This window comes from Triticum aestivum, chromosome 7D (genome assembly GCF_018294505.1).
Source record: "Triticum aestivum cultivar Chinese Spring chromosome 7D, IWGSC CS RefSeq v2.1, whole genome shotgun sequence".
Taxonomy (NCBI): domain Eukaryota; kingdom Viridiplantae; phylum Streptophyta; class Magnoliopsida; order Poales; family Poaceae; genus Triticum; species Triticum aestivum.
Window position 1 is genome coordinate 148,635,298 of NC_057814.1, and position 24,295 is coordinate 148,659,592.

Sequence of the window (24,295 nt, forward strand, 5' to 3'; positions counted from 1 at the left end):
CATAGACCTGGCTCGGATGCCACTGTTGGGGAACGCAGTAATTTCAAAAAAAATCCTACGCACACGCAAGATCCATCTAGGTGATGCATAGCAACGAGAGGGAGAGTGTTGTCCACGTACCCTCGTAGACCGAAAGCAGAAGCGTTATGACAATGCGGTTGTTGTAGTCGTACGTCTTCACGATCCGACCGATCCTAGCACCGAAGGTACGGCACCTCTGCGGTCTGCACACGTTCAGCTCGGTGACGTCCCACGAACTCTAGATCCAGCTGAGGTCGAGGGAGAGTTTCGTCAGCACGACGGCGTGATGACGGTGGTGATGAAGCTACCGGCGCAGGGCTTCGCCTAAGCACTGCAACGATATGACCGAGGTGGAAATCTGTGGAGGGGGCACCGCACACGGCTAAACAATCAACTTGTGTCTATGGGGTTCCCCTCCCCCGTATATAAAGGAGTGGAGGAGGGGAGGGCCGGCCCTCTCTATCGCGCGCCCAAGGGGGAGTCCTACTCCCGGTAGGAGTACGATTCCCCCCTTCCCTAGTTGGAGTAGGAGAAGAAGGAAGAGGGAGAGGGAGAGAAGGAAAGGGGGGGCGGGCCCCCTCCCAATTTGGATTGGGCTTGGGGGGCGCGCCCCCACCTTGGCCGCCTCCTCCTCTCTCCCACTAAGGCCCATTAAGGCCCAATGACTCCCCGGGGGGTTCCGGTAATCCCCCGGTACTCCGGTAAATGCCCAAACTCACCCGGAACCATTCCGATGTCCAAACATAGCCTTTCAATATATCGATCTTTATGTCTCGACCATTTAGAGACTCCTCGTCATGTCTGTGATCCCATCCGGGACTCCGAACAACCTTCGGTACATCAAAACACATAAACTCATAATACCGATCGTCACCGAACGTTAAGCGTGCGGACCCTACGGGTTCGAGAACTATGTAGACATGACCGAGACTCATCTCCGGTCAATAACCAATAGCGGAACCTGGATGCTCATATTGGTTCCTTATATTCTACGAAGACCTTTATCGGTCAAACCGCATAACAACATACGTTGTTCCCTTTGTCATCGGTATGTTACTTGCCCGAGATTCGATCGTCGGTATCTCAACACCTAGTTCAATCTCATTACCGACAAGTCTCTTTACTCGTTCCGTAATTCATCATCTCGTAACTAACTCATTATCACATTGCTTGCAAGGCTTATAGTGATGTGCATTACCGAGAGGGCCCAGGGATACCTCTCCGACAATCGGAGTGACAAATCCTAATCTCGATCTATGCCAACTCAACAAACACCATTGGAGACACCTGTAGAGCATCCTTATAATCACCCAGTTACGTTGTGACGTTTGATAGCACACTAAGTGTTCCTCCGGTATTCGGGAGTTGCATAATCTCATAGTCATAGGAACATGTATAAGTTATGAAGAAAGCAATAGCAACAAACTAAACGATCATCGTGCTAAGCTAACGGATGGGTCAAGTCAGTCACATCATTCTCTAATGATGTGATCATGTTAATCAAATGACAACTCATGTCCATGGCTAGGAAACTTAACCATCTTTGATTAACGAGCTAGTCAAGTAGAGGCATACTAGTGACACTCAGTTTGTCTATGTATTCACACATGTACTAAGTTTCCGGTTAATACAATTCTAGCATGAATAATAAATATTTATCATGATATAAGGAAATATAAATAACAACTTTATTATTGCCTCTAGGGCATATTTCCTTCAAATATATCTTAATGTTATGATTGGGTTTTACCTTAATTAACTTGTTAGTAGTTGTGGATGCTTGTTAACAGTTCCAATCATAAATGCATAGAATTCCAAGTAAGGGTGGACATGCTAGCAGAGGCCTCTCCCACATGGAAACTTGCAATCAGTTTAGTAACTTAGCTAATTGCCTAGGGACAGTTCTGCACACCATACCACCATTATTCCACACTCGCTATTTGTATTATATTGTAATATATTGTATCTTTGCTTAGGAAGCACCTATCTTTTATGATTACTTGCATAACTACCTCTTTATACTCGCAACATACTTTTATTTCTTGTTTCTAGATAAAGCAAATGCTCTGTGTACGTAGGGTTGTATCAGTGGCAGAGAGGGCTTGAGAGAATATTGATCTTACCTTTAGCTTCTTGTGGGTTTGACACTCCATACCTACACTTCCATCATTGGAAAGTGCTACGATGATTCCTTGCACTTGGGGGATTATCACGGTGCTAATGAGGATGTTGATGGAGAGATGATTATAGTGATGATAGGGCCTGGAACGACATATTCACTCGTTATGCCAAACTAATTCGTACCTCCAAATCGGCGGAACGACTTGCTCTCACCACCCCACCCCCTTGATCCCACTCACCTCCAAACCATATCCCTCTCACAGCTACCACCCCTTGCCTTTCTCCCCCTCTCGATATGGTTGTGTGGTTGTAATGAACTTCAAGTCGGTGTGCTATCAGATGTTAAGTATGTTAACTTGACATGTATGGTTGTAGTGAGTATTGGTTCTTTTTGGATGATTTGGTATGTGAACTTAACATGTATGGTTGTAGTGAATTTGGCTCCTTTTGAATGATTTAGATGAACTTGCTACCTTATGATATCGTTGTTGAAAATTGTGTTATGTGTGTTGCTTGCCAGTATCTATTGTTATATTGTTTGTCTTGAAAATACAAATGAAATGTTGCCGAAACTTCAACTTTTATCTTGTCTAAATGAAAAGAGCTATAGTCCAGTTTTCGTTACACCTCTCCAACCAAACACAGAAATGGAAGCAACCCATTCTAAAAATAAAATATCTTGAGAGCTCAAAATAAAATTAATGAAATGAGAAATAGTTCACATTCTCTTTTATAACTTACACAAAACTAAAGTAGAGGATTTTATATTAAAAATACGTTATTCAAAGTTGGAAATTCTAAAGGCGACAATGCATAGCGGTCAAAGAACTACCATTGAACCTTGAGCATGATTCGCGCCAACTTTAGCCATAAAAGGTGTGGAATAAGCAATAGAAACAATACGACTTACAAAAACCTGCCAACACTTGAACAACCACCGAAATGGTTTCCATGCACGGTTGGATGATTTGACGATATCGCGGTATCAAGCTAGAACGATTTCAATTCCTTTGTGAGTCAGTGTGAGAGAATGCCGAGAGAGATGGGTTTAGTTGCATGTAGAATCACTCCCCTCTCTTCCTAATCAGAACAAATCCTTATTATTATTATTGTTATTATTGTTATTAGCATATATTGATTATTGATATCTTCTAAGCTAAAAGTTCATTTTTTAACTGTTCTGTATTTTTGAAATCCTAGCGAAAAGACCTTCTAAACAAGACCATCATTGGATATATTTTAAATGTTTAGACCTGCAAAAAACTTGTTTGTTTTTCACTATTGACAAATTGATTCAAATACATTTCACAAGTGATAACAACTATTTTAGAAAATGATTTTAGTCATTTCAGAAATGATTTTAATTGTTTCAAAAATAAAAATGATTGAGATATACTCCCATGTGTTCCATAATGTAAAGCCTATATATTTTTCTATAAGTCAAACTTTACTAAGTTTGGCTAAGTTTAGAGATGGAACCATCTATATCTATAATGCCACACATATATAATATGAAAATACATGTGCGACTGTACCCAATGGTATGGATTTTGTATTGTAGATGTAATTAATTTTCTCTAGAAACTTGGTCAAAATTTGTAAAGTTTGACTTTTAGAGGAAAAAAATCTATAGGCACTACATTAGGGAATGGAGGGAGTATGTTGTAAATATATACCAACAAGTGCTAAAGCAGGTGAAATAAAATTGAAATAGGTACTGAAGTGTTTGATTGAAAATATTTCAAATACTGAAATATGTAATATGCGAAATACTAAAAACAAAGTGAAATTGAAACAAGTACTGAAATAAGTGAAATGTGCAACATAACTTTTTGTGCGGGGAAGGTGAATGAGATCCATTCCAACTCACAGTCAAGGAAAGCGGCCTAGGCCACTTATTTTAGTGGAAAGCCAAAGAAAACCACCATTGGCCCCTTCTGCGCAGACCACCACGCGCACAAGCACAAGTCGACGACCAAAAACAGAGGAAGAAGAAGAAAAGGCCAGGCCTCCAAGATCTCGGCTGCGAGAGAGAGATCTGAGAGAGACGGAGGTGCTTCGGAGATGCACGACTTCTGCTTCACGATCCCCTACGGGTTCGCGGTCCTGGCCGGCGGCCTGCTGGGCTACCTCCGCCGCGGCAGCACCGCGTCCCTGGCCGGCGGCGCCGGCGTGGGCGGGCTTCTCCTCCTGGCAGGATTCGTCAGCCTCAAGGCCTTCGAGAAGCGCCGCAACTCCTACCTCGCCCTCGCACTCGAGACCCGTACGCTCCGTCCCCTTCCTCCAATTTCAACTGCGCATTTAATTTATGCTTTATACTTCATCACAAAAGAAAAGAAACGGATAGCTGCACGGTGTCGAGACTACCTCGCCATTTTCTTGTTTCTGTATCTTTGGATCATATCATTTCAGAAAAAGAAAAAATGTTTTTGTCATTGATGGTGGATGATACGTCACTGGTTCAACTAATGCGAAGTGGGCGGGGCATCATGGGAGTTACGCGATCTCAATGTGAATGGAATTACTAATAGAACGGTGGTTTCCAACATTTTGATTTGGCTAGGATCAGGATTTTGTGGTTATTGCGCATCCAGGAAATTGGGCTAGAGATTTCTGTTCTGATGTCAGTGAAAATTGGTACCACACGAAATTTCCTCTTTGTTGTTAGTGACGCTGAACGTGCTTGAGCACTATAAAAACTATAAATGTAGCAGTTGTATTTCTCAGCATAGTAGCCATTTTCATTTAGGACATGACAAGAGCACTTCTTGTTGACATAGGCATGGTTCTGGTGTGGTTATAATAGAATGCATTGCTGTAAAATGCTCCCTTCAAAGTTACAGTTAATTGCATCGGTGTATCATAACATTAAAGGTTAATAGACTTTACTGAATGGGACTTTGAGCATAGTCGATTGAATGATCAGACAGCACAGCACTGATTGCCCCCCTTGGCATTGTAAGTTGCGCTTTGCTTGGGTCCTGGGGTGTCTGAGTACCTGGTGACCAGGTTAATTCGTTATCCGTCATTCTTTAATGTAATGTGTGTCAATGTGTAGCTGGAACCTGTGATGCCTTGTCTCATGTAAGCATGTAGATGCTAGATTATTGGCTTGATCCTTCCAAATTTTATTTTGATGTTTGATTTGGATTGATATTCGGATCCACTTTAATGTGAATGAGTTACTTGTAACTACAAAGTTTGAGGCTCATTAGCAAAGCGTCTTTTGGGATTGTAGATTTCTAACTCAATGAACTGTACCTTTGCTTTTACATCTGTGCTGGAATGCTTTGAGCATATCGTCATATCTTCCTTCCACACAACTTTAACTGGAACATTGTTTGCTCTAGTAGAAAAGTAACATGTTAATCACCAATGCGTGAATCCGGAAATAAAAGGAAGTCCTCCCCATTAGGAATGAGGAAGCTTATGCAAGAAATGTACCTACTCTTGTGGGCTTGCCTGAAACATGAGTCTTTGATCTGTTTTTTCTGCTCTAACCGTGCATTTATTTTGGTCTCAAACAGTTTGCGCACTGGCCTTGACCTTTGTTATGGGGCAAAGATACCTTGAAACTTCAAAGATAATGCCGGCTGGTGTCGTTGCTGGTCTCAGGTAACCTCATTTCCTCTTTCTTTTCCAACCATGCACCCCCACTGGATTATACTCCCTCCGTTCCTAAATATTTGTCTTTCTAGAGATTTCAAATGGTTACCACATACGGATGTATATAGACATATTTTAGAGTATAGATTCAATCATTTTGCTCCGTATGTAGTTACTTGTTGAAACCTCTAGAAAGACAAATATTTAGGAACGGAGGGAGTACAACATTGTGCATCTGGTAGCGCCATGTGAAGAATTTTCATATATTTCATTTATGTCGCTGCTGTGAACACAATATGCATCTCTGACAGAGCTAATTTGTTCGCCGTCACAGTGCTCTGATGTCGGCATTCTATCTATTCAAAATTGCTACCGGTGGCAACCATTTCTCGCCAAAGAAAGAGTAGACCAGACGGTGCTTGGCCAAACTCAAAGACCATATGGCATATTGTGTTCTGCATTCGAATTGTAACTTAACTGATGCTCTATGTTGTGCTTGCACCTTTGCTCAAATGTTTTGTATGCGGACCTGGAAAGTATTCACCATGTAAATGAACTAACATTTCAATTGTGCTTCGCTGAGGCGCAAACTTGTCTTAATTGCCTGTTGTCATTGAGCAAAAGTAAATACGCCTGATTTCTTGTTCTTCGATTAATCGTGGAGAATTGCTGTCTGGATCATATGGTGTGTGATGGCATAAGTTACACGGCTTAAAACTTCTACGTAGGCCCCCCCAGCTTTGGATTTTTTTTTGTTGGAAAGGAACTTCATAAATCAATCGTGATGATTACATTCAGAATCAACAATGCTAGCTATCACCATAGGGAGTTTCGGAACCAACGTGTTGTGCGCTGTTCCAGTCGACCCATACAAGCAAGGGCGTGACTCGCCACATTCGCGCGCCTACTAATCTTATAGCTTGACTAATGTTCCTTTCTTGAGCTTTGGAGGTTGAAGACAATGCGGCAGGTAACCAACCAACAGCCTAGCTAGGCACCATTGTTTTTGACTGCTTTGCCTATTGGTGGTCCAGAACATTTTCCTGTGTGGCTGATCCGATGTGCGCACAGTTGCCATCACAAAGACGATGAGGCTGTTTCAAGTGGTCCATTGTCAAGGTTGCTGTAAAAATGAAGAGACGATGAGCAGTAACATTGTGTGCATTATTCGTCGATTACAGTTACATATTTAATATGCCCTGAAGGGGCGACTGTTACAAGAGGGGGGGGGGGGGGGGGGGGGCGATTGTGAACGCGATTGTTACAAGAGAGCTTATAATGGAACTGCTGTGCACACAACCATTGCACGATGGCTCATCTAGCGGTGTGCTGCCGTTTGTTGCCATGCATGGATGGCCTTATTGGATTTGTCATTCAAGAATCGTGTGCATAGTGTTGTGCGCATATCAGTGCTCGTGCTTAGAATGAGGGAAGCATATAAGGCATATCTTAATTGCCTGTTATCAGGCGCAAACCTTTCAATAAATATGCCTTATATGCTTCCTTCAAAAACTCTGATGGGAAATATATGTAGTATGACATAAAATCTTGTGCTGATATTACCTTATTAGAACCTTGAGAGTAGTAAGTTAAAAAAAAGATCCTTGAGAGTAAGTAATAAGTTCATAAAGTTTAAACGAGCGTGGAGTTTGTGGACTTTTAAACAAGTGTATGCAAAATCTGCAAAGCTTCACAAAAATGAGCAAACTGGGACGTCCACCATGGAGAAACCTCGGGCGCAGGTCCTGCCAGCTGTCACTGTCGCCAAGCGGAGCGCCAGGGGCAGCGCCAAGCACAGCGATAGCAGCACAGAGTCTACAACGGATAATCATGCCCAGCAAGTTCCAATAGTTCAAAGAGGAGCAGGCAAAGATCAAATGACGAAGCAGAACCAAGTTTCGGAGTTTCAGACACAGCAATCTGATAAGTGTACAGCGCACCATGTACATAAGCACATCACCTCAAGCACACAGATAGGAGATAGTTCAAACATATAAACCACCCACATAGCACACTTTAGGTTGCAGTCATACAAGTTCATAAAAGAGGGGAATGATCCGGCACCAACAAGGGAAACAAGACCAATCTTTATTCGTGTAGTAGCGAGATGTGGGGGCGATGGCAGCAGGTCAAGACCATGCTGGATGCTTAGTCGTCGTAGTTGTGGCGGCGGTGGTGGTGGTGCTTCTCGTAACGCTCCTTCTCATCATCCGAGTCATCGCGCTTCGCGTAACGGTTCTTCTTCTCATCATCAGAGTCGTCATCCTGTAAAGAAGCAGCACGAAATATTTAGGGTCGATGAGAAATATCTGATTATAACATAAGAGATTGCTTCTACAGGAAGCATAATGTTTGTCTGCTTCAAGAAGTGCACCAAAAAAAGGGAAAAGAATATAGCGAAAAGGTGGTACAAGCAAGATTGCAAACAATACTCCTATTGCTGAGGGCTATGCCACAATTTTTTTAGCTTAAATTTACAAAGATTGCATTTACTCAAGTACACAGATGATAAGTTAAGAAATGTACGATCAGTATGGTCATAAGATTGCATTCTTAAAGCTAGGTGTTCAATCTTAGACGAATAACCATTAGTGTGATTTTCTAATTTGTTTAGCTACATTTCTAATTCTTCTGGGAGACAACATAGCATATACCAGATTAATTTACAACCATATCAGTATTTAAGTAAATGATGAATTTGCACAACAAAAAAGTACCACATAGAGTCAAATCACTACTGTCAAATAATCAAAAGAAATACCACATATAAAATCAATCAGTGTTGTCAATGCTCAAAAGTAACATTACAGATTAAACTAACTCAATTTCTAGTAGACACGTGGGCATGCTTATTGAGTACTGGGAACAAGAAAAAAATCCCCATTGCACCAAGCATTTCAATGGACCAGCTGAACAGAACTGTTCATGTTAGTATAACTGTACTATTCAGCAAAACATTTTTCACTTTCCAGCGTTTAAATCTACTATACAAGCAACTTTTCTTTTTCTTGACCACATATAAAGCATGAGTTCTAAATTGTGCATTGGCATGCTAACTCTAATCCTATCAAAATCCACCACCTGTTGTCGGCTAACCACATGCAGTTGAATGGCAAAAAACGATTGCATCCATATCTCCCTCTTGATGCAAGACATAATTGCAATTCGCAACCACTACAACAAGTAATAATCGTCTAACCTTTCCTTGACCACTCACTAAACAAGTTAATCACAACAAAAATGCATAGGCACAAAACAGCAAACGCACAAGGGCAGGAGCTTACATGATCCTTGACCATTGCCTAAATAAGTTAATTGTAACAAAATCATATGCTCAAAACAGTGAACGGAAACGGGCAGGAGCTTACCTGCTTCTTGCGGCCATAGTTCCCCCCGCCGTAGCTGGGCTTCTCATACCCACCACCATACGAAGCCTGAGTCTCCTCTCCATACGGCTTGGGCTTCTGGTACCCACCAGAGCCATAGGCACCTTCATCCTCCTCTTGCACCTTCCTCCCAGATCCATACCCAGAACCACCATAGCCCTCCTCCTCAGTCTTCCTCCCACCATACCCAGCACTACCATACTCCTCTCCCCCCTGCGGCCTGCTTCCGTACCCCGACCCATAGCTCTCCTCCACCTGCGGCTTCCTTCCGTACCCAGAGCCGTACTCCGACCCGCCGTAGGTCTGCTCCACCTGCGGCTTGGACCCGTAGCCGGAGCCGTAGCCCTCCTCCGGCTGCGTCGTGTTCCCGTACCCAGATCCGTAGCTCTCCTCGGCCTGCGGCTTCCTCCCGTAGCCGGAGCCGTACCCGGACCCGTAGGCGGGCTCCTCCTGCTGCGGCTTCCGGCCGTAGCCAGATCCGTAGGTGTCCTCCTGGGAGCGCTGGGGCTTGGACCCGTAGCCGGAGCCGTAGGCCGGCTGCTCCTCCTGCTGGGGGCGGAAGCCGTAGGCGGGCTGCGGCTTGGATCCGTAGCCGGAGTCATCCTCCTCCCCGCCGCCGCCGTAGGACGGGCGCTGCTCCTCCTCCGCCTGGGGGCGGAAGCCGTACGCGGGCTGGGGCTTGGGCTTGGGCTTGGATACGTAGCCGGAGTCGTCGTCCTCGCGGCCGTAGGAAGGCTGCTGCTGCTGCTCGTTCTGGGGGCGGAAGCCGTAGGCGGGCTGCGGCTTCTGGTGGTGGGCGTAGGGGGAGGGCTCCTCGGCGGCGTAGTGGGGCGCGTCGTAGGAGGTGGAGGGGGCGGAGCAGGGGTAGCAGGTCTCGTCGGAGGGCGGGAGCGGGCGGCCGAAGGTGACGAAGAGGTCGTAGCCGCCGCCGTAGGGCGTGGAGTCGAACTCGTCGAAGTCGTCCGGCTCGTCGCGGGACCGGAGGTTGTAGGCGGTCGCCATGGCTGCTGCTGCGCTGGTGGGGGGATCGGCGCGGCGGGGAGATCAGGGGAGGGGAAGGAGTGGTGTGTGACCTGGGAGTCCAGAGGGCGCGCGTGCTTATGCTGCGATGGGCGATGGGATGCGATCGATTATTAGCGCGTCGGCGACGTGTCGGGGTGGACGCGAGATCTGTGGTGGGAGTGGCGGGGTGCACGTGGTGAGTGGCTGGGCGGTGGGACTGGCACTGGGGGTGACCGGGACACCGGGTGAGGTGTTCAAGACGAGCTGCCGACAGGGCACGCTGGACGCGCGGCACCGGGGGTATGGATGGGTGGTTTCCCATCGGGAGCGACCGCTCGCGTCGGGTGAAAACGGCACGTTCGGCTGCCGGGCGCCATGGCCTGGGTGACCGCGTCACCAAAATCATGTGACCGCGCACCGGGTAATAAGGTGACTGTCGTGTGTGTTTACCGTGACTTTTACTGGAGAAGACTCGCCAAAATGTATGGGAGTACACACTCTTGGAGTTGATCATGGTCGAACAGGGCAGTTCCGGCTGCGAGGCCAATAGAGACCATCGCATGCTCTGTTCGTCATTCATCGCGAATAAATCGTGGTGAAGTGGTGGTGATGGTCTACTGCAACCCGACACCCTCTCCGCCAAACGTAACTTTCTCATCTATGCATGATTTCCACTATTTTTCTTTAGGACCAACTTAGCCGAGCATGGCAATTGTGAACAATTGCATAGCGGATTATGTTCGCTAAGGATGTCATGTTTAGTTGATAAGCACGACAAATCCTCCATACTCGCATAATATTTCCGGAAAAAACATTCATTGTGCCATGCCCTCCCAGGAAACATCAGCACAATAACATATCGTTTATTTCATATGTCGTCCTATTACCTAGGTGACCTTAAATATTTCTAACTACAGGGCAGTTATAGAAAACTAATAAATAAGTATAGTTTTATCTAAAAAGAGCAATTTGTATGTTCAAATAAAACATTTTCTTTCTCACGGTTCCTACCATAAATCATGATAATGGCATACCACTACTCCAGGAGCAACTCAACTACCTGAGCACCAGTATTATAAATAAGGTAAATCTGGGCACATATAGAAAACAAGGAAATGTGGCAACATATTAGACTCTTCCTTGCCACCTAATTTCAGGGGAGTTTCAAAAAAAAAATCAGGGGTAAATGCATACAGTTCATGTTGGATCAATTAGCACCCTATTCTATGGGATATTTTTGTACACTTGTTACAGCAAAAAGAAAAAGAGAGAAGAATCAACACTGCTGCTGTAAAGAATAGTGATTTTAGCACAAACAGCAGAGATTTTCTTTGGAAATCTAACTGCCAATTCAGACAAATTTGCCATGGTGTGATATACACAAGGCCCTGGCCACGGTGCCTCTTGATGCTCAAGGTGAACGTATCAATAGCATCTTTCTGCCGAATAAACATGAATCATCCAACTTTGGCTGGAAAACTGAAGACATATAACTAAACAAAGGAGGATCCCATTCTACCTGACACGCTGACTCTGAAATCTCAACTTCGTTATGACATTGCCCAACATCACTATTGTGGACTAACTGTCCTGGATTTTTTTCTTCCTTTTTCCTTACTTTTCCTTTGCTTGATGGATGTGTTTATTTTTTGGATTGTCTTCCACCCAATAGATGGACTGAAGCAGTAATGCTCGGCAGATTTCTGCCAGCTTCACTGGAAAATTTACAGCTGTCTTTGGAGGGTAAAACGACCAAAATCTCACCTTTTCCATCACTGGCAAGCATTTGTTGGAGCTATACAAAGAATGGTATAGTTACAGACGGACAGCTGGTGGACGGCAGGAAAAACCAATGCACCCTTTTTGTTTATGTTATCAGCTGATGTTGATCTCTGATTTTTCTTAGTCATCTGCTTCCTGTGCTCGCTGTCTTCGTGGTTGGTTGGCAGACAATTTTTTCAATACTCGTTTTAAGGCAGCCATGATCTCTGAAAATGATGGACGCGTCTTTGGGTCTCTACAATCAGACAAAATACAAACAGAATTCAGACCCTAAGCATATATTGATATATGTAAGTACAGTTGGAGATGTAAAAGACTGATAAGGCAGAGAAGAAAAGAATCATGTAACTATCGCTTTCTTTTCCAACTTTGTTGAAAGCATGGCTATGGTAACCTGTTGTTTTAGTATTGGTCATCACATAGTAACATATGTATGTTGTTATACTAACTACTAATTTACTATTTCAGGTATGGTGTATGTTAGTATTTGTGATAAAAAAAATGTATGTAGTTTCTTCAGTATAATGCGAAGTCATTACTTTATTCCCTCACACAATGAGGCGATAGGTTCTTTCTTGAACACATTTAGGCATATAAAATGAATGTGAAATTAAGAGTACCTCCTTTGCTTATACTCTAGTACAAGTTGTACTAGAGTTGAGACTTGAGACACTTATTTTGGGATGGAGGGATTACCATTTTATACAAGTGGAAATATTATAGGAACTTCTAACAATTTATCATGCAAGAAGAGAACATACAAATTTGATATCTGAACAAGCTTACAAGATTCGACTTCTAAACCAGAAACTAGCAACTACAAAAAACCCGAAAATACAAATATCCCAATAAAAGTGTCATCTAGAACTTCGCTTGTAAGGAAAAACAGAAACATGATGTTCTTTGGCAAGTAGGCATAGCACCACTAGCTTTCTCTAGCATGCAAAAGAGGGCGATATTTTCTCTAGGGGTGCTAGTGTCCTTTTATACAATTAAAAGTTAAGCAAAATTGTTCATATTCCACTTTTCTTCCGACTTCTAATAGTTTGGTGTGTGAAACTTACGATCTGAATCATGAATGTATCTCCCATCCCATTACCTCTTAATTGTAGACTTAAGACACACTTAAATTGCAGGCATATGGCACGCAATTTAACCTATGCTTAGTGCCAAGCCTTCTTCTTTGAGCGGTTGGGAAAGAAATAATTATATGGTGAACAAATTATATTCTAAATATGAATTTTCACATCTGTTTGTATAGTGCCTCCATCCGCAAATAGATGGCGTAGAAACTGAGTCAAAAAGTCAATGCTTTCTAAGTTTTACTGGCGTATAAACTGAGTCAAAAAGCAACGCTTTCTAAGTTTGACCAACCATATATACAAAAATATGAAGATAAACAATATCAAATCAATATCAATATATCCACTATTAGATATTTTTTCATAATGAATTTATCCACTACGGAGGGAGTAGTTGTTAATAGCTTATTAACTACGGAGGGAATATATTTTCATAATGATCTTATATTTCTTTACGGAGGGAATACTAAAATTGAGACACTTATTCTGGGATGGAGGGAGTAGTTGTTAATAGCTTCTTCTATATATTTGGTCAAACTTGGAAGTAGTTAACTTTTTAACTGAATTTATAGGAGATCTATTTAGGGACGGAGGGAGTACTTCCCATTCAATATGTCCACAGTTGCTAGTGTAACTACGATGTGAGTAGCAAAATGCACAACGCCTTGAAACGACCAGCATATTGCAGCAAAGTACTCCAGGAAAATAATAGAAACAGTGATATTCTATCAGATAATGATGTATATGAAGCAAGTTAAGCATACTAACGTCTGCCAGCATCTCTCTATTATCTCTGCTATGGCAGGATCCACCTCGGCTGGAATATCAAGGCGTCGTTCCTGAAAACCAACAGCTCCAACCACTTGCATGGGATTCATACCTTCCCATGGCTGTAACAAGGTACAAAGTTCCCATAATATAACCCCATAGCTGAAAACATCACATCTGCAATGTAAACGGTAAATAAATCATTTGTCAAATAAAATAGGGGAAAAGCACACATATGAGGGAGCAACATGAATAACTTACTTCTCATCCGACGGTTCATTTCGAAGCACTTCTGGTGCCATCCATTCCGCCTGCAATTGATGCACATGGTCAGTAACCTGTAAAAGTATTTGACCTAGACCCAGCTACCAGATCAGCAAACTTCCATGTTTAAGAATACCCTAGATATGAGAATAGCGAACTTGTACATTCAAAATATGTAATGCTAACTTGCCCATAGTACAGTAAACACACAGTCGAGGAACAAGATAACCCAGTTGTGTCTAAATACATGCATGGAAATGGCCATATCAAGGGTGTGTTCTTATTGATGTACTGGTATTTCATCATTTGACCATCATTCCAATCCACTCAGTCTCATACCCACAGGAATGCATCACTCAGTGGTAGACAAACAAGTAACTACGGATAATAAATGATGAATCGGTATGCAAAGTCCACCACACAGGGGCCAATCTGTACTCTAGGTTTGTTATCCAGGGACCATGGTCCTTCGTGTAATACTTAGTACAAAGTTGTACTGAAGTTGAGACACTTATTTTGGGGCGGAGGGAGTATATAGAAAGCCCTTACATAATTTTATCTTTTCTTTTTTTAAAAACTTCTCCCAACCCCTGAAGCTACTTACAGCAATCTCTAAAATCAAGTCGGCTAGCGTTTCAACTTTTCCTACACAATGAAGTTACAGACCCATATACATGTTTATGGCTATGCTTGGCAATGATGTAGATTATGACAATCCCATTTTCTCAACTAGCTTGTGCATGTTTTATCATTTAGCTAACCAACTTCTGTTTCTGCAGCTAACCCACAGCAGGTTATAATATAAGTCCAGTACAACAAAGCTCAGCAAGCACAAACTCAGCCTACATTACAGTGAAATAAATAAGTTCATACAAAAGCAGAACCAACACATAAGTTGTCTATACTCTATGTTCTCCAACAAAAAAGGTTTCCTATTCTTAGTTTAGTGGAAAATGTAAAATTATACACAATCACAAGCAAGCTTACTGTTCCAGCCGTGGATCTTGAGGAAAGGAAGGTATTGTGCTTTATACGTGATAAACCAAAATCACAAACCTAAATAATAACAAGACAATGAAAATGGTTATACAGCAAGAAATGGCAGAAAGAATCCAAAAAATATCACTGTTTACTACCTTCACAACCCAATTCTTGTCAACAAGTAGATTCGGTGACTTCAAATCTCGATGAACTACAACAGGGGTACAATTGTGCAAATAATTCATTCCACGGGCCTGTGGCAAACAAGAACCAGGTAGGCAAGTTAGATACAGATTGTCAAATTCAGTCCAACATTCTGCACATGTGAGCTAGGATAACAAAAACGCAGGCATACCACATCAAGTGCCATCCTTATACGTTTTCTTTCATCCAACTGGTTGTTGGGGCGACGGATCAACCGAAACAAACTACCTCTGCATTGTGCCATTGTCAATATCACAGTTAGCAATTATGGTAGTCAACGAGTCCAGCAGTCTACTGAGAGAAAATATTAAGACCGTCACAATCTAGAAAGCTTAAATATACTGCTCCCTCCAGTTCGTGATAGAAGTCCTTTTGGATGACAACCGAATCAGGGCTCAAAATACTGATATAGTCGGATTCAAATACATATATAGTCAGACTCAAATACATATATAGTCAGACTCTTACTAGGCCGTGGACTCAAATATGTGGACTCCATTATACCAAAGTACTAGCTCCCCAACAATTATCTGCACGATAGCTAGTGTTTGATTTCCATGTGTGTAAAAAAAAGTGAGAGTTATTGTATATATGCAGGTTCTCTACGTATTGTTCTCAGCCGAGGGTGATTGTATCTCTCAACGTATGGTTCTCAGCCGGCAATCAGGTCAGGAGTCTCACAATTGTCGTTAGGAGATTATTTGGAAGTTCGCTACCTCGATTGTATATTCCCAGTTGTTATTTTATTCATTCAAAGATGATACAGTCCAGAAGATCAGGTGACCATAAACTTTTCACGAGGTTGATTTGTATCAAGAAATTACACGTTGGTCCTATGGGGACAACAACTTCATCTGAAACTTCTTTGAACAGCACACACAACTGTTAACCTTTGAGCCAAATACAACCTCTTTCAGTTCCTTTTTAGTGAGGTGACAGTCTGTGAACTAATCACTAATCCGTTTTAGCAAAACAAAAAAAAAGGTTAGAGGAAAGGTATTAGATCAAGATTATCAAATTCTGGGAAACTTTGGCATGTAAATTGGCCCCGGTATTGTTCAATTTTGAAACAGTTGCACTAAAAAACAAAAGAAAATGCATCAAGCCATCAAGGGAGTAAAACGTACCTCGGAAGAAATTCAGTCAAGATAGAAAGGTTGGGTATACGAGTGACAGCACCCATAAAAAGAACAACATTTGGATGCCGCAGTCTCTTCATTATCCGCACCTATACAACAAATAGCAAGGGGAGTCAGAACTCAGAAGGTCATGAAATGAGAGTCCTAGAGGGAACGGCCATGTTATCCATGGTGTTATGTCTTGGGAATAAAAGGATATAGGTGTGATTATTTACTCATTATGTTCAAGACTGGAAATAAATGAGCGCAGATGAGTGTCGTATTTTCAAACAAGATCAATGGAGGGAGCTTTTGGGAGCTCAACAGACAATTCTTAAGTAATTAACAGTATTGTGAGTTCGACTATTGGCTAAAATACTCTTGCCACAGGCTATGCATACATACAGATCACATCTTATCAACTCAGTCATATGTATTTCTCTACAATACAAAGGTAACATCAGCCAAACAGAAAGATATATTAATGCTTAAATCCCTACTACTGTCTCCAGGGCACAATGATTGGTTCATTCCCATTAAAAAAAGTAAGCACATCGGTACTACAGCTACAAGAGAATGCATTTTTAATCTTCAGGCATTTGAGTTGCAGAAAGCCATATACCTCAGCTTTTAATTCTTCCAGTATATCACTTGAAATATCCTGTTGCAAGAATTTCTTGACTGCAACTTCCTACAGAAGGAAAAAATTAATATGATGCAAAAAAGAACACTACAAAATGGTAGTGGAAGTACGACTCAAAGAAAACAGAGTGACCGAGAAGGAATGATAGCTAGATCAAATTTTAATTGGTCCATGATTATTATCTGAGGCAAAAGGTAGGAGTCTCTATCTTATCATTATATTGAAAACAACTGTTACAGACCATAAGTTACAAAGCAGTGAGGATTAAAAGCAGAAGTGAAACAAAAGCAGCAACAGACGGAAAAACTGGCCACCACCCAAGCGAAGGAAACAAAGGAAAGCAGGAAAAGTCATGAATTTGTCAGTACTAGTTGAGGTCAAGCAGGACAGTCCAAGCTATCATGGACAGGCTTCACTTGTCACTGAAGTCCAGAGCTGAAAGTCATCATGCATCAACCAAGCGATATTGGCCAGAGTAATGATTTGTTGCCGAAGATCAGCATATTCCACGCCTTCCGCAGGTGCAGGGCACAGGCAGCAAACAGACAGGAATGATGATTCACATAGCACTCCTGCCAGCGCATGCATCATGCTCCCACAGTAACACCAACGGTGGCCGAGCGCGAAACCAAGCGGTTCAAAGACAGTTGCTGTCCGACTCTTTGGGCACTATCATAGTGAAGCATAATGTGGTAGATAGGTCCATCATCCAACTGCAGGACAACAATCACATCTAGCATGAGGACAGGCTGGAAGCAAGCCAGCACGGTGTTGAGGCAGCCATTGAAAGCAAGCCAGAGGAACACCCTGTGTCTCAGCGGAATGACATGTACAGAAATATAATGCTAGTTTCCAGCACAGGCTGGAAGCAATGAATGAACTGTGGAAGATAAAGTGGTAGGCACTGTTTCATGCACGAGGCATCCATGATTACATTACCAGCAAACGTTATTTGATGCCTGAGAATGCAATCAGGTATCTAGGTGCAATTTGTAACAAGAGTTGATAGTGTTGAAGTGAAGAAGATGATTCGTCGTTGCTAAGTTATACACGGTCGGAAGTTAGATTTCTTGCTAATCCTTAGCAATTACGTTGTGACTATGATACAAACACCCCATTTTTCTTGATTGGAGTTAAACTCATTAGACCAAAAGTGTAAGCTCATTATTCCAACCTGGTGATAATTTCGAAATACGTTACATTGTACCAAGCAAGTTGAATTGATTTCCAGATACAATGAGCCATTTAAATGAAAAACTTACTGTTCCATGCCATTCCCCTCTGTACACTTCTCCAAAAGATCCTGAAGCACAGAAGAGGAGAAGGACGTTAGTCCAAAGAACAGCATATTACAATACAACATCTTTTACGAAGATCTTTATGCTGTCTCGTGGGAAAGCCATGTGAGGCACAAAAGAAAAGAAAGTGGGAAAATAATAAAATAGAACAATTTTTTTCAAGGGCAATACAACACTATTACAGGGTATGTTTTACGTTATGTCATAGGATAACAATGTCTGGTGAATGGTAGCTCGGTAATACTACAAAGACTCACATAGTTAAAATATCAGCAGAGCTATGAAAAATGATAATTTACAGAAAATCGAGATAATTTTACCTAGCCCAACACGTTCTCCTAGAACAATTTCTTCCCATTGGATCTCAAACTCTGCGACATCGTCCATAGTTACATCAGATCTTACACTCTCTGTCCCGATTGACTTGTCAGAGATCCGTTCAGCTTCCCGAGGCACTTCAACCAAAGCATTTCCTTGCTCGAGAGCATTTTCTTGTCCATGATCAACTTCCAGCTGGTCTTTATCCCAGCAGTCAGGTCGAACTCTATGGACTGGTCCATTTGCCTCTGAAGAACTAGGCAAGCTAATCAATTGACAACCCGGATCCATGTATTCATACTGTTTAACAGCAGCGGATGTAGCAACAACAGCAGCAGCAGTGGCAGCAGCAGCAACAGGCACATCTAGTTTAATATCACTTTTAGATTTAGCTGCAGCAACAACCATTGAAGATGCAACCACTGCAGCAGTTGCAACTGCAGCAGCTGTAACAGGCATTTGCTTTATGAGTTGAAATGGGTATTCCCGGGCAAGTGCAGATGATTCATACAGAGGTAAAGATGGATTACTGTTATCATGGAAATTTGAGGGGTGATAAATACCCATTCCTTGGACAGGTTTAGGCCGGTAAGGAACAACCTTTGTTTGGTGTTCATATCCAGGATGAGGTGGCAACGAAGGACCATGATCACTTTCATCATGTGATGTGGATTCAAGCTCATTCATCCGCTTTATCATTTCACCTTTTGTTTGAAACAGAGATGTGTCGTACACAATTAGGTCTTTTGGTTGTTCCCTAGATTCTTCTGAAAACAAATCAGGTGGTGGCACAACTCCATTTTCTAGTAATACAGCATGGATCTTCTCAGCTAACTGGGGGTTATCTTTTGCAGCACTAATCATATACTCTGAGACATCTTTCACCTTCGTCCTCCTTACAGCTGGAGCGCTACCCACCTCAGAAGACGAAGGTGAACTTGACGATGACTTATTTGCTGCAGTCGGCTTTTCTTTGTTCTTCACAGCCAAGGTATGGTCTGCATTTCTAGATTCCTTGATAATAGGCAAACTTTCACTAGCATGTGAGCCAGCTGATAGTTCCCCCAATGAACTTGATTGCAAAGATCCTTGGTTACGAGTCTGGCTAGTTGTTACACAATACGGATCCACAACATTGGTAGGTGTGGATCCTTTTGACTCGTTTTCAAAAGAACCACACACAGAACTTGAAGGTTCACTAATACAAGATCGCAACTGAGTGTCGCCGTCATCTTTGTCACCTTGGTGGTTATCTGCAAAGGAACTTTCTTCAAATTCTCTACCCAAGTCTGCACCGTCTGAAGCAATAAGAGTACCAGGATCTGACATGAGATCGACAATGTATTCCCTGCAAAAATGTGAAAGTAGTACATGTAATACCATGACAATGTATTAATGTAATGCAACTCTCCATTTTTCTCACTGCAAAAGTGGCGTAACATAAAAATCTGTCAAGGAATCAATAAGTACCTTCCATCATTCAATTTCACAATGTTCAAGGCTCCATCGTCTGATCCAGTGTACTGCCTTCCTTTGACTAGTCGACAAGGAACATCAAGGTTGTCGGCCAACACCTAGGTTCATGTTTGCACAGAAGTGGGTATTAACATGCTGTCATCGACAACTAATTGACTAAAGGACAAGTCTTGTGTGTATGCTCACGTGAAATTCAGCTCAAGGACAAGGAAGTGTACAACAAGAATATAGTCAGGTTATGTGCTACTGCTGGGACAAGGAGAGGAAGAATATGCTCACGTGAATTTATCTACTGAACTTAAATTTGAGAAAATAGATCAGGTATTGCATTTGAGAAATAGATGGACCTTAACACTTTTCATGTATTCTATATCCCATCAGATAAACTTTGTAATTACATAAAGGAGCTGGCCACAATGAAATAAGTTACTAGGTGTCAAAAAAAAAACAATGAAGTAAGTTACTGACCTTAAAAAGCAGCGCACGGTGACGAGCCAGGCCAATTGTGAGGCGGCCAAGAGGCATGACGGAGCTTCTAATACTAGCTCTCAGAGAACTACTCATATTCTGGTACTTCAACAGCACGTTTTCTGGATCAACAACTGGCCCACCCATGTGGTTTGCCACTAAAATAGCTAGCCTCTGAATTAAAACACGGCCAACAGAATGTGAAGTTTGAGAGCGGAAGTCAACGGCCATGATGAGTGCCTTCTGCCCAAGGTCTACAAGTTCAGAGTCTTGTGCTCTGTTGACCAACACAGCTTCTGTTTTAGCTCCAAGAGAAAAAGGTTGCTGATGCAGCTCCATCAGAGAGGGTATGGTTCGCAGTGCGGGCTTGCCCCCAGTGGCCCAAATGTCATAGAAACCATCCAATATTTTGTCGTCATAGCTAAGGGCACTGAAACTCTGTGAAGCACGAACAAATCTACCATATAAGGCAAGCAAGAAAATTGTAAGAATAGCAAAAATGTAGGACAATATTCACTTAACAGTCTCTACTCTCTAATTACGGAAATGATCAGTGGTGGATGTTCCAGGACTATTGGTTGAGTGTTCACTACACAAATTACTGTTAGCCCATATCTTCGAAAGTAGCAGGTTGGCTCATTATTTCATTTGGATTTGATAATGAAATCGACTTAGAACTTATATCAGTGAACTGTGCGTAGCCATCAGAATAGCATCAACATGTTTCCCCCCCTTTTTTACAGTTGGATGAGAATCTATGGCTCACGGTTTAGGCTGGGAATTAAGAAATCCACAGTCGATTGAGCCCTGGTCGTCCTCGAACCCAGGTGCTATTGCTCACAAGTCACAAACATCATTGTGGAGCAACCAGTGAAGCGAAGGAGCATATACCATATATATCCAGCTAAGTTGCCTTACTACAGTAGCAACAAAAAAATTGGTCCATCCCTTCGGTGACGATTGAATTGAACAGTCATCGGAAGAACAACACCATGTTGGGCACGTATTTTCAGCAAACAAATGAAATGTGTGATACAATCTGGTTTCAACTAACCTACTGGGTACTTGAGCAATCCAACGGACAAGTCGCATCATCAGAGCACGAGTAAGATCCCATCGCAGTTACAAATACAATGCGAATGTGTAGGATCAGAGGACGGAGGAGGAAGGGATTAGTTACCCAGTAGCGGAAGGCGACGACCTCGGCAGCGGAGCTCTGGAGCGGGCAGGAGCCGAGGCTGATCTGCTTGGCCACCTCGATCTGCATCGCCTCGGGGTCCTCCCGCGCGCTCATCTCCAGCGCCAGCTGCATGTGGTACTCCTCCAGCTCGTCCTCCCGCTTCTCCTGCTTCTCAATCTCCCTCTTCCTGTCCTCCTTCCGCTCGTCCCTCCTCGCCGTCTCCTCCTCCGCCTGCCTCTCCCCAATCGACGACGCCAGCGCCAGCTCCTCCGCCTCCGTCTCCACCGCCGCCGCAGCCGCAGCCGCAGCCGCCAGCAAGGGCGGCTGCGGCGGGTGCGGGCGCCCGGCCACGGAGCTGAGCCAGCTCGAGATTCCAGAGGATGCGTGGTGGCCCCCGGCTCCCCCGCCGCCGCCGCCCTTTTTGGAGGACGGGAGGGGAGGCGCGGGCGACGAGGCGCCGTCGCCGGCGGAGTCGCCGATGTGAAGCTTCCTGAGGAAGTTCTTCATCGCGCACGCCCGCCGCCGACGCCGCCGCCGCCGGCGCTATCTGCTGCGGTGGTGGTGGTGCTGGGGCGGTGGCGGATCCGACATCGCTCCGGATGCAGGCAGGCAGGCTGAGGAGACGAAGCGGCTATAGGCTATAGCCTCCCCCTGTAGCGAAGAGGAGGCGGTATTGACCTGCTGCTGCTGCTGCTTACGAGCGGCCCAAAGCCGCATTAACTTAACCCCAGCTTACTATTTGCTCCGCTGCCACCGGCCGGCGGCTGCCCGCTTGCTTGCGGCCGCGCCACACTCTTTTTTTCCTTTCTGTGTAGCCGACGGGGTGCTCTTAGCTTAATTCCATTTTAAATGTAGAAAAATCACTGGTAAATCGGCGCTTGAGCGCGATTGGTGCGCACTGTGCGCAATCAATAAAGAAAGTTTTGTTTGGGGTAACAGGGAAAGTTCTCGCTCGTTGCGGGCGAGCGGGGCACGGCTGGCTGGGACAGGACTATGCGCACCTCGTGCCGATGACGGGTGGGTCCGGGCGAGGTGAGCGCCCGCGCGGCAGGGAGAGGGGACGTGCGGCCCGCGGACGTGACGTCGCCGTGACTGCTCGCGGAAGCGGCCGAGGAAAGCGACGGGAAAAACTTGCGGGAGGGGCCATGCAGGACGGGGAGCCGGGAAAGCGAAGGCAGCCCGTCCCGGCGCGCGTGGACCCGGCCCACCGTGGGCGAGGCGGGGCTCCCTCTGCCTCGTGGGGCCCTGCGTACTGGTGACGGCAGGCAGGCAGGACCGTGGGGCCATGCCGCATCCTGGCGTCCCACTTGCCGCCGGACGTGCCGCGGCGCTGCGAGCAGGGAGGGAGGCAACTTGGCCGGCTGCGCCTCGAACGCCCCGCGCCAGGCCGTGCGGGGCCTTGGATCCCGAGTGCGCCCGCCCGGGCCCGCGTGGCATTGGGCGGACCGAGGACCCGCGCGAGCCACGCGGTTGACAGTGGGTGGGGTCGGGTGGCTGAATGGCTCAACTTGGACGCGGGTGGGGGTGCCTGCTGGCCTGCAACTGGGTAGGGTGATGGGCGTGGTGGATCGGCCGGCCCCGCGGAGCAGCCACTAGGCGGTGGGCCCCTACTGCTTCCTTGTGGAATTCGGGGCTGTGGCCTGGTTGGATGGCGTGTGTTTCCTAGTGGCGGAATCTTCTAGGTTTGCGTTGCGATTTGGGTCTGCGCACGTGGCTCTCGCTGCCAAGTTGGCATTGAAGATTCTGGCTAGGTTCCTTCAGGTTCGACAGTAATTTCGGGCGAGGGCTGGACGTCAGTCTCGGTCCGGCGCGCCCGACCCTCGGGCAATTGGCAGAGGCAGCGTTCTTTTCTTTTCTTTTCTTTTCTTTCCTTTCTGCGGGAAGAGGCAGCATTCTTCTACGAAAAAGCTAGCATCTGGCAAACGTCAGATTTTTGGCTTCTCTCAGCAAACGCATCGGCTGCGGTTGGATGCCCCCACAGATCTTGATGCGTGGTTGCTTGGCATGTCAGTTTTTGAAACTCGTTCCCTACAACCCCAAAAACTGCGCGAGCGCATTCTAAACACAATGCACACCACACTGGGTAGTGCCTTAAGCTCCACTCGAGAGATCTAGGATGGTTTCACCTTTTTTTTACTAGAACAGACGGCAAAATATGATTTATTTAGATTTTAGGTACATGGCAACTTTCTTGGAAAGAAAATGGGCATGTCAGTTTTTTTTAAACTTGACATATGGCAGATTTAAATATTTTTGTCATCTACTCCCCCCGTCCTAAAACAAGTGACTCGACTTTGTACTAAAGTTAGTACAAAGTTGAGTCACTTATTTTGAGATGGAGGGAGTACATTTTAATTCATAAATGTTTGTCTTTCAAACATGGCAATTTCAGGGTCTCTTTATAATGCTCCAATGGCAAAGCTTTGGGAACTTTTACCATTTTTTATAGCAACTCTATTATTAAGAGCATGAAATTTTTATTTTTTAATAACATGGCAATTTTATTTTTAAGAGCATGACAATTTTATTTATCATGGCAAATTCATGTCAGTAATTTTTATGTTTTTTAAAATGAAA

The 24,295-nt window shown here is 44.1% G+C and overlaps 2 protein-coding genes across 4 annotated transcripts; one reads left to right on the forward strand and one right to left on the reverse strand.

Annotated features, from left to right (window-relative positions):
- Positions 1-4,019: 4,019 nt before the first annotated feature.
- Positions 4,020-6,404, forward strand: LOC123169034 (protein FATTY ACID EXPORT 5). The gene is made up of 3 exons (XM_044586890.1): positions 4,020-4,405; positions 5,670-5,757; positions 6,083-6,404. Exons 1-3 carry the CDS (start codon positions 4,207-4,209, stop codon positions 6,153-6,155), a joined length of 360 nt encoding a protein of 119 aa, XP_044442825.1. The 5' UTR covers positions 4,020-4,206; the 3' UTR covers positions 6,156-6,404.
- A 1,222-nt stretch (positions 6,405-7,626) lies between these two features.
- LOC123166299 (probable serine/threonine-protein kinase SIS8) lies at positions 7,627-22,413 on the reverse strand. Of its 3 annotated transcripts, XM_044584079.1 has the most exons (15): positions 21,719-22,411; positions 20,539-20,976; positions 20,065-20,168; positions 18,597-19,942; positions 18,241-18,281; positions 16,958-17,026; positions 16,345-16,445; positions 15,369-15,447; positions 15,169-15,267; positions 15,020-15,088; positions 14,030-14,079; positions 13,765-13,945; positions 11,197-11,226; positions 9,033-9,050; positions 7,627-8,013 (listed from the first exon to the last, which is right to left on the reverse strand). In XM_044584079.1, exons 1-15 carry the CDS (start codon positions 22,223-22,225, stop codon positions 7,897-7,899), a joined length of 3,249 nt encoding a protein of 1,082 aa, XP_044440014.1. In that variant the 5' UTR covers positions 22,226-22,411; the 3' UTR covers positions 7,627-7,896. The 3 variants fall into 3 exon arrangements, with proteins under 3 accessions (XP_044440014.1, XP_044440012.1, XP_044440013.1); XM_044584077.1 differs by lacking the exons at positions 7,627-8,013; positions 9,033-9,050; positions 11,197-11,226 and adding an exon at positions 11,324-12,153 and having other exon boundaries at positions 13,769-13,945; XM_044584078.1 differs by lacking the exons at positions 7,627-8,013; positions 9,033-9,050; positions 11,197-11,226; positions 15,020-15,088 and adding an exon at positions 11,324-12,153 and having other exon boundaries at positions 13,769-13,945; positions 21,719-22,413.
- Positions 22,414-24,295: the final 1,882 nt, after the last annotated feature.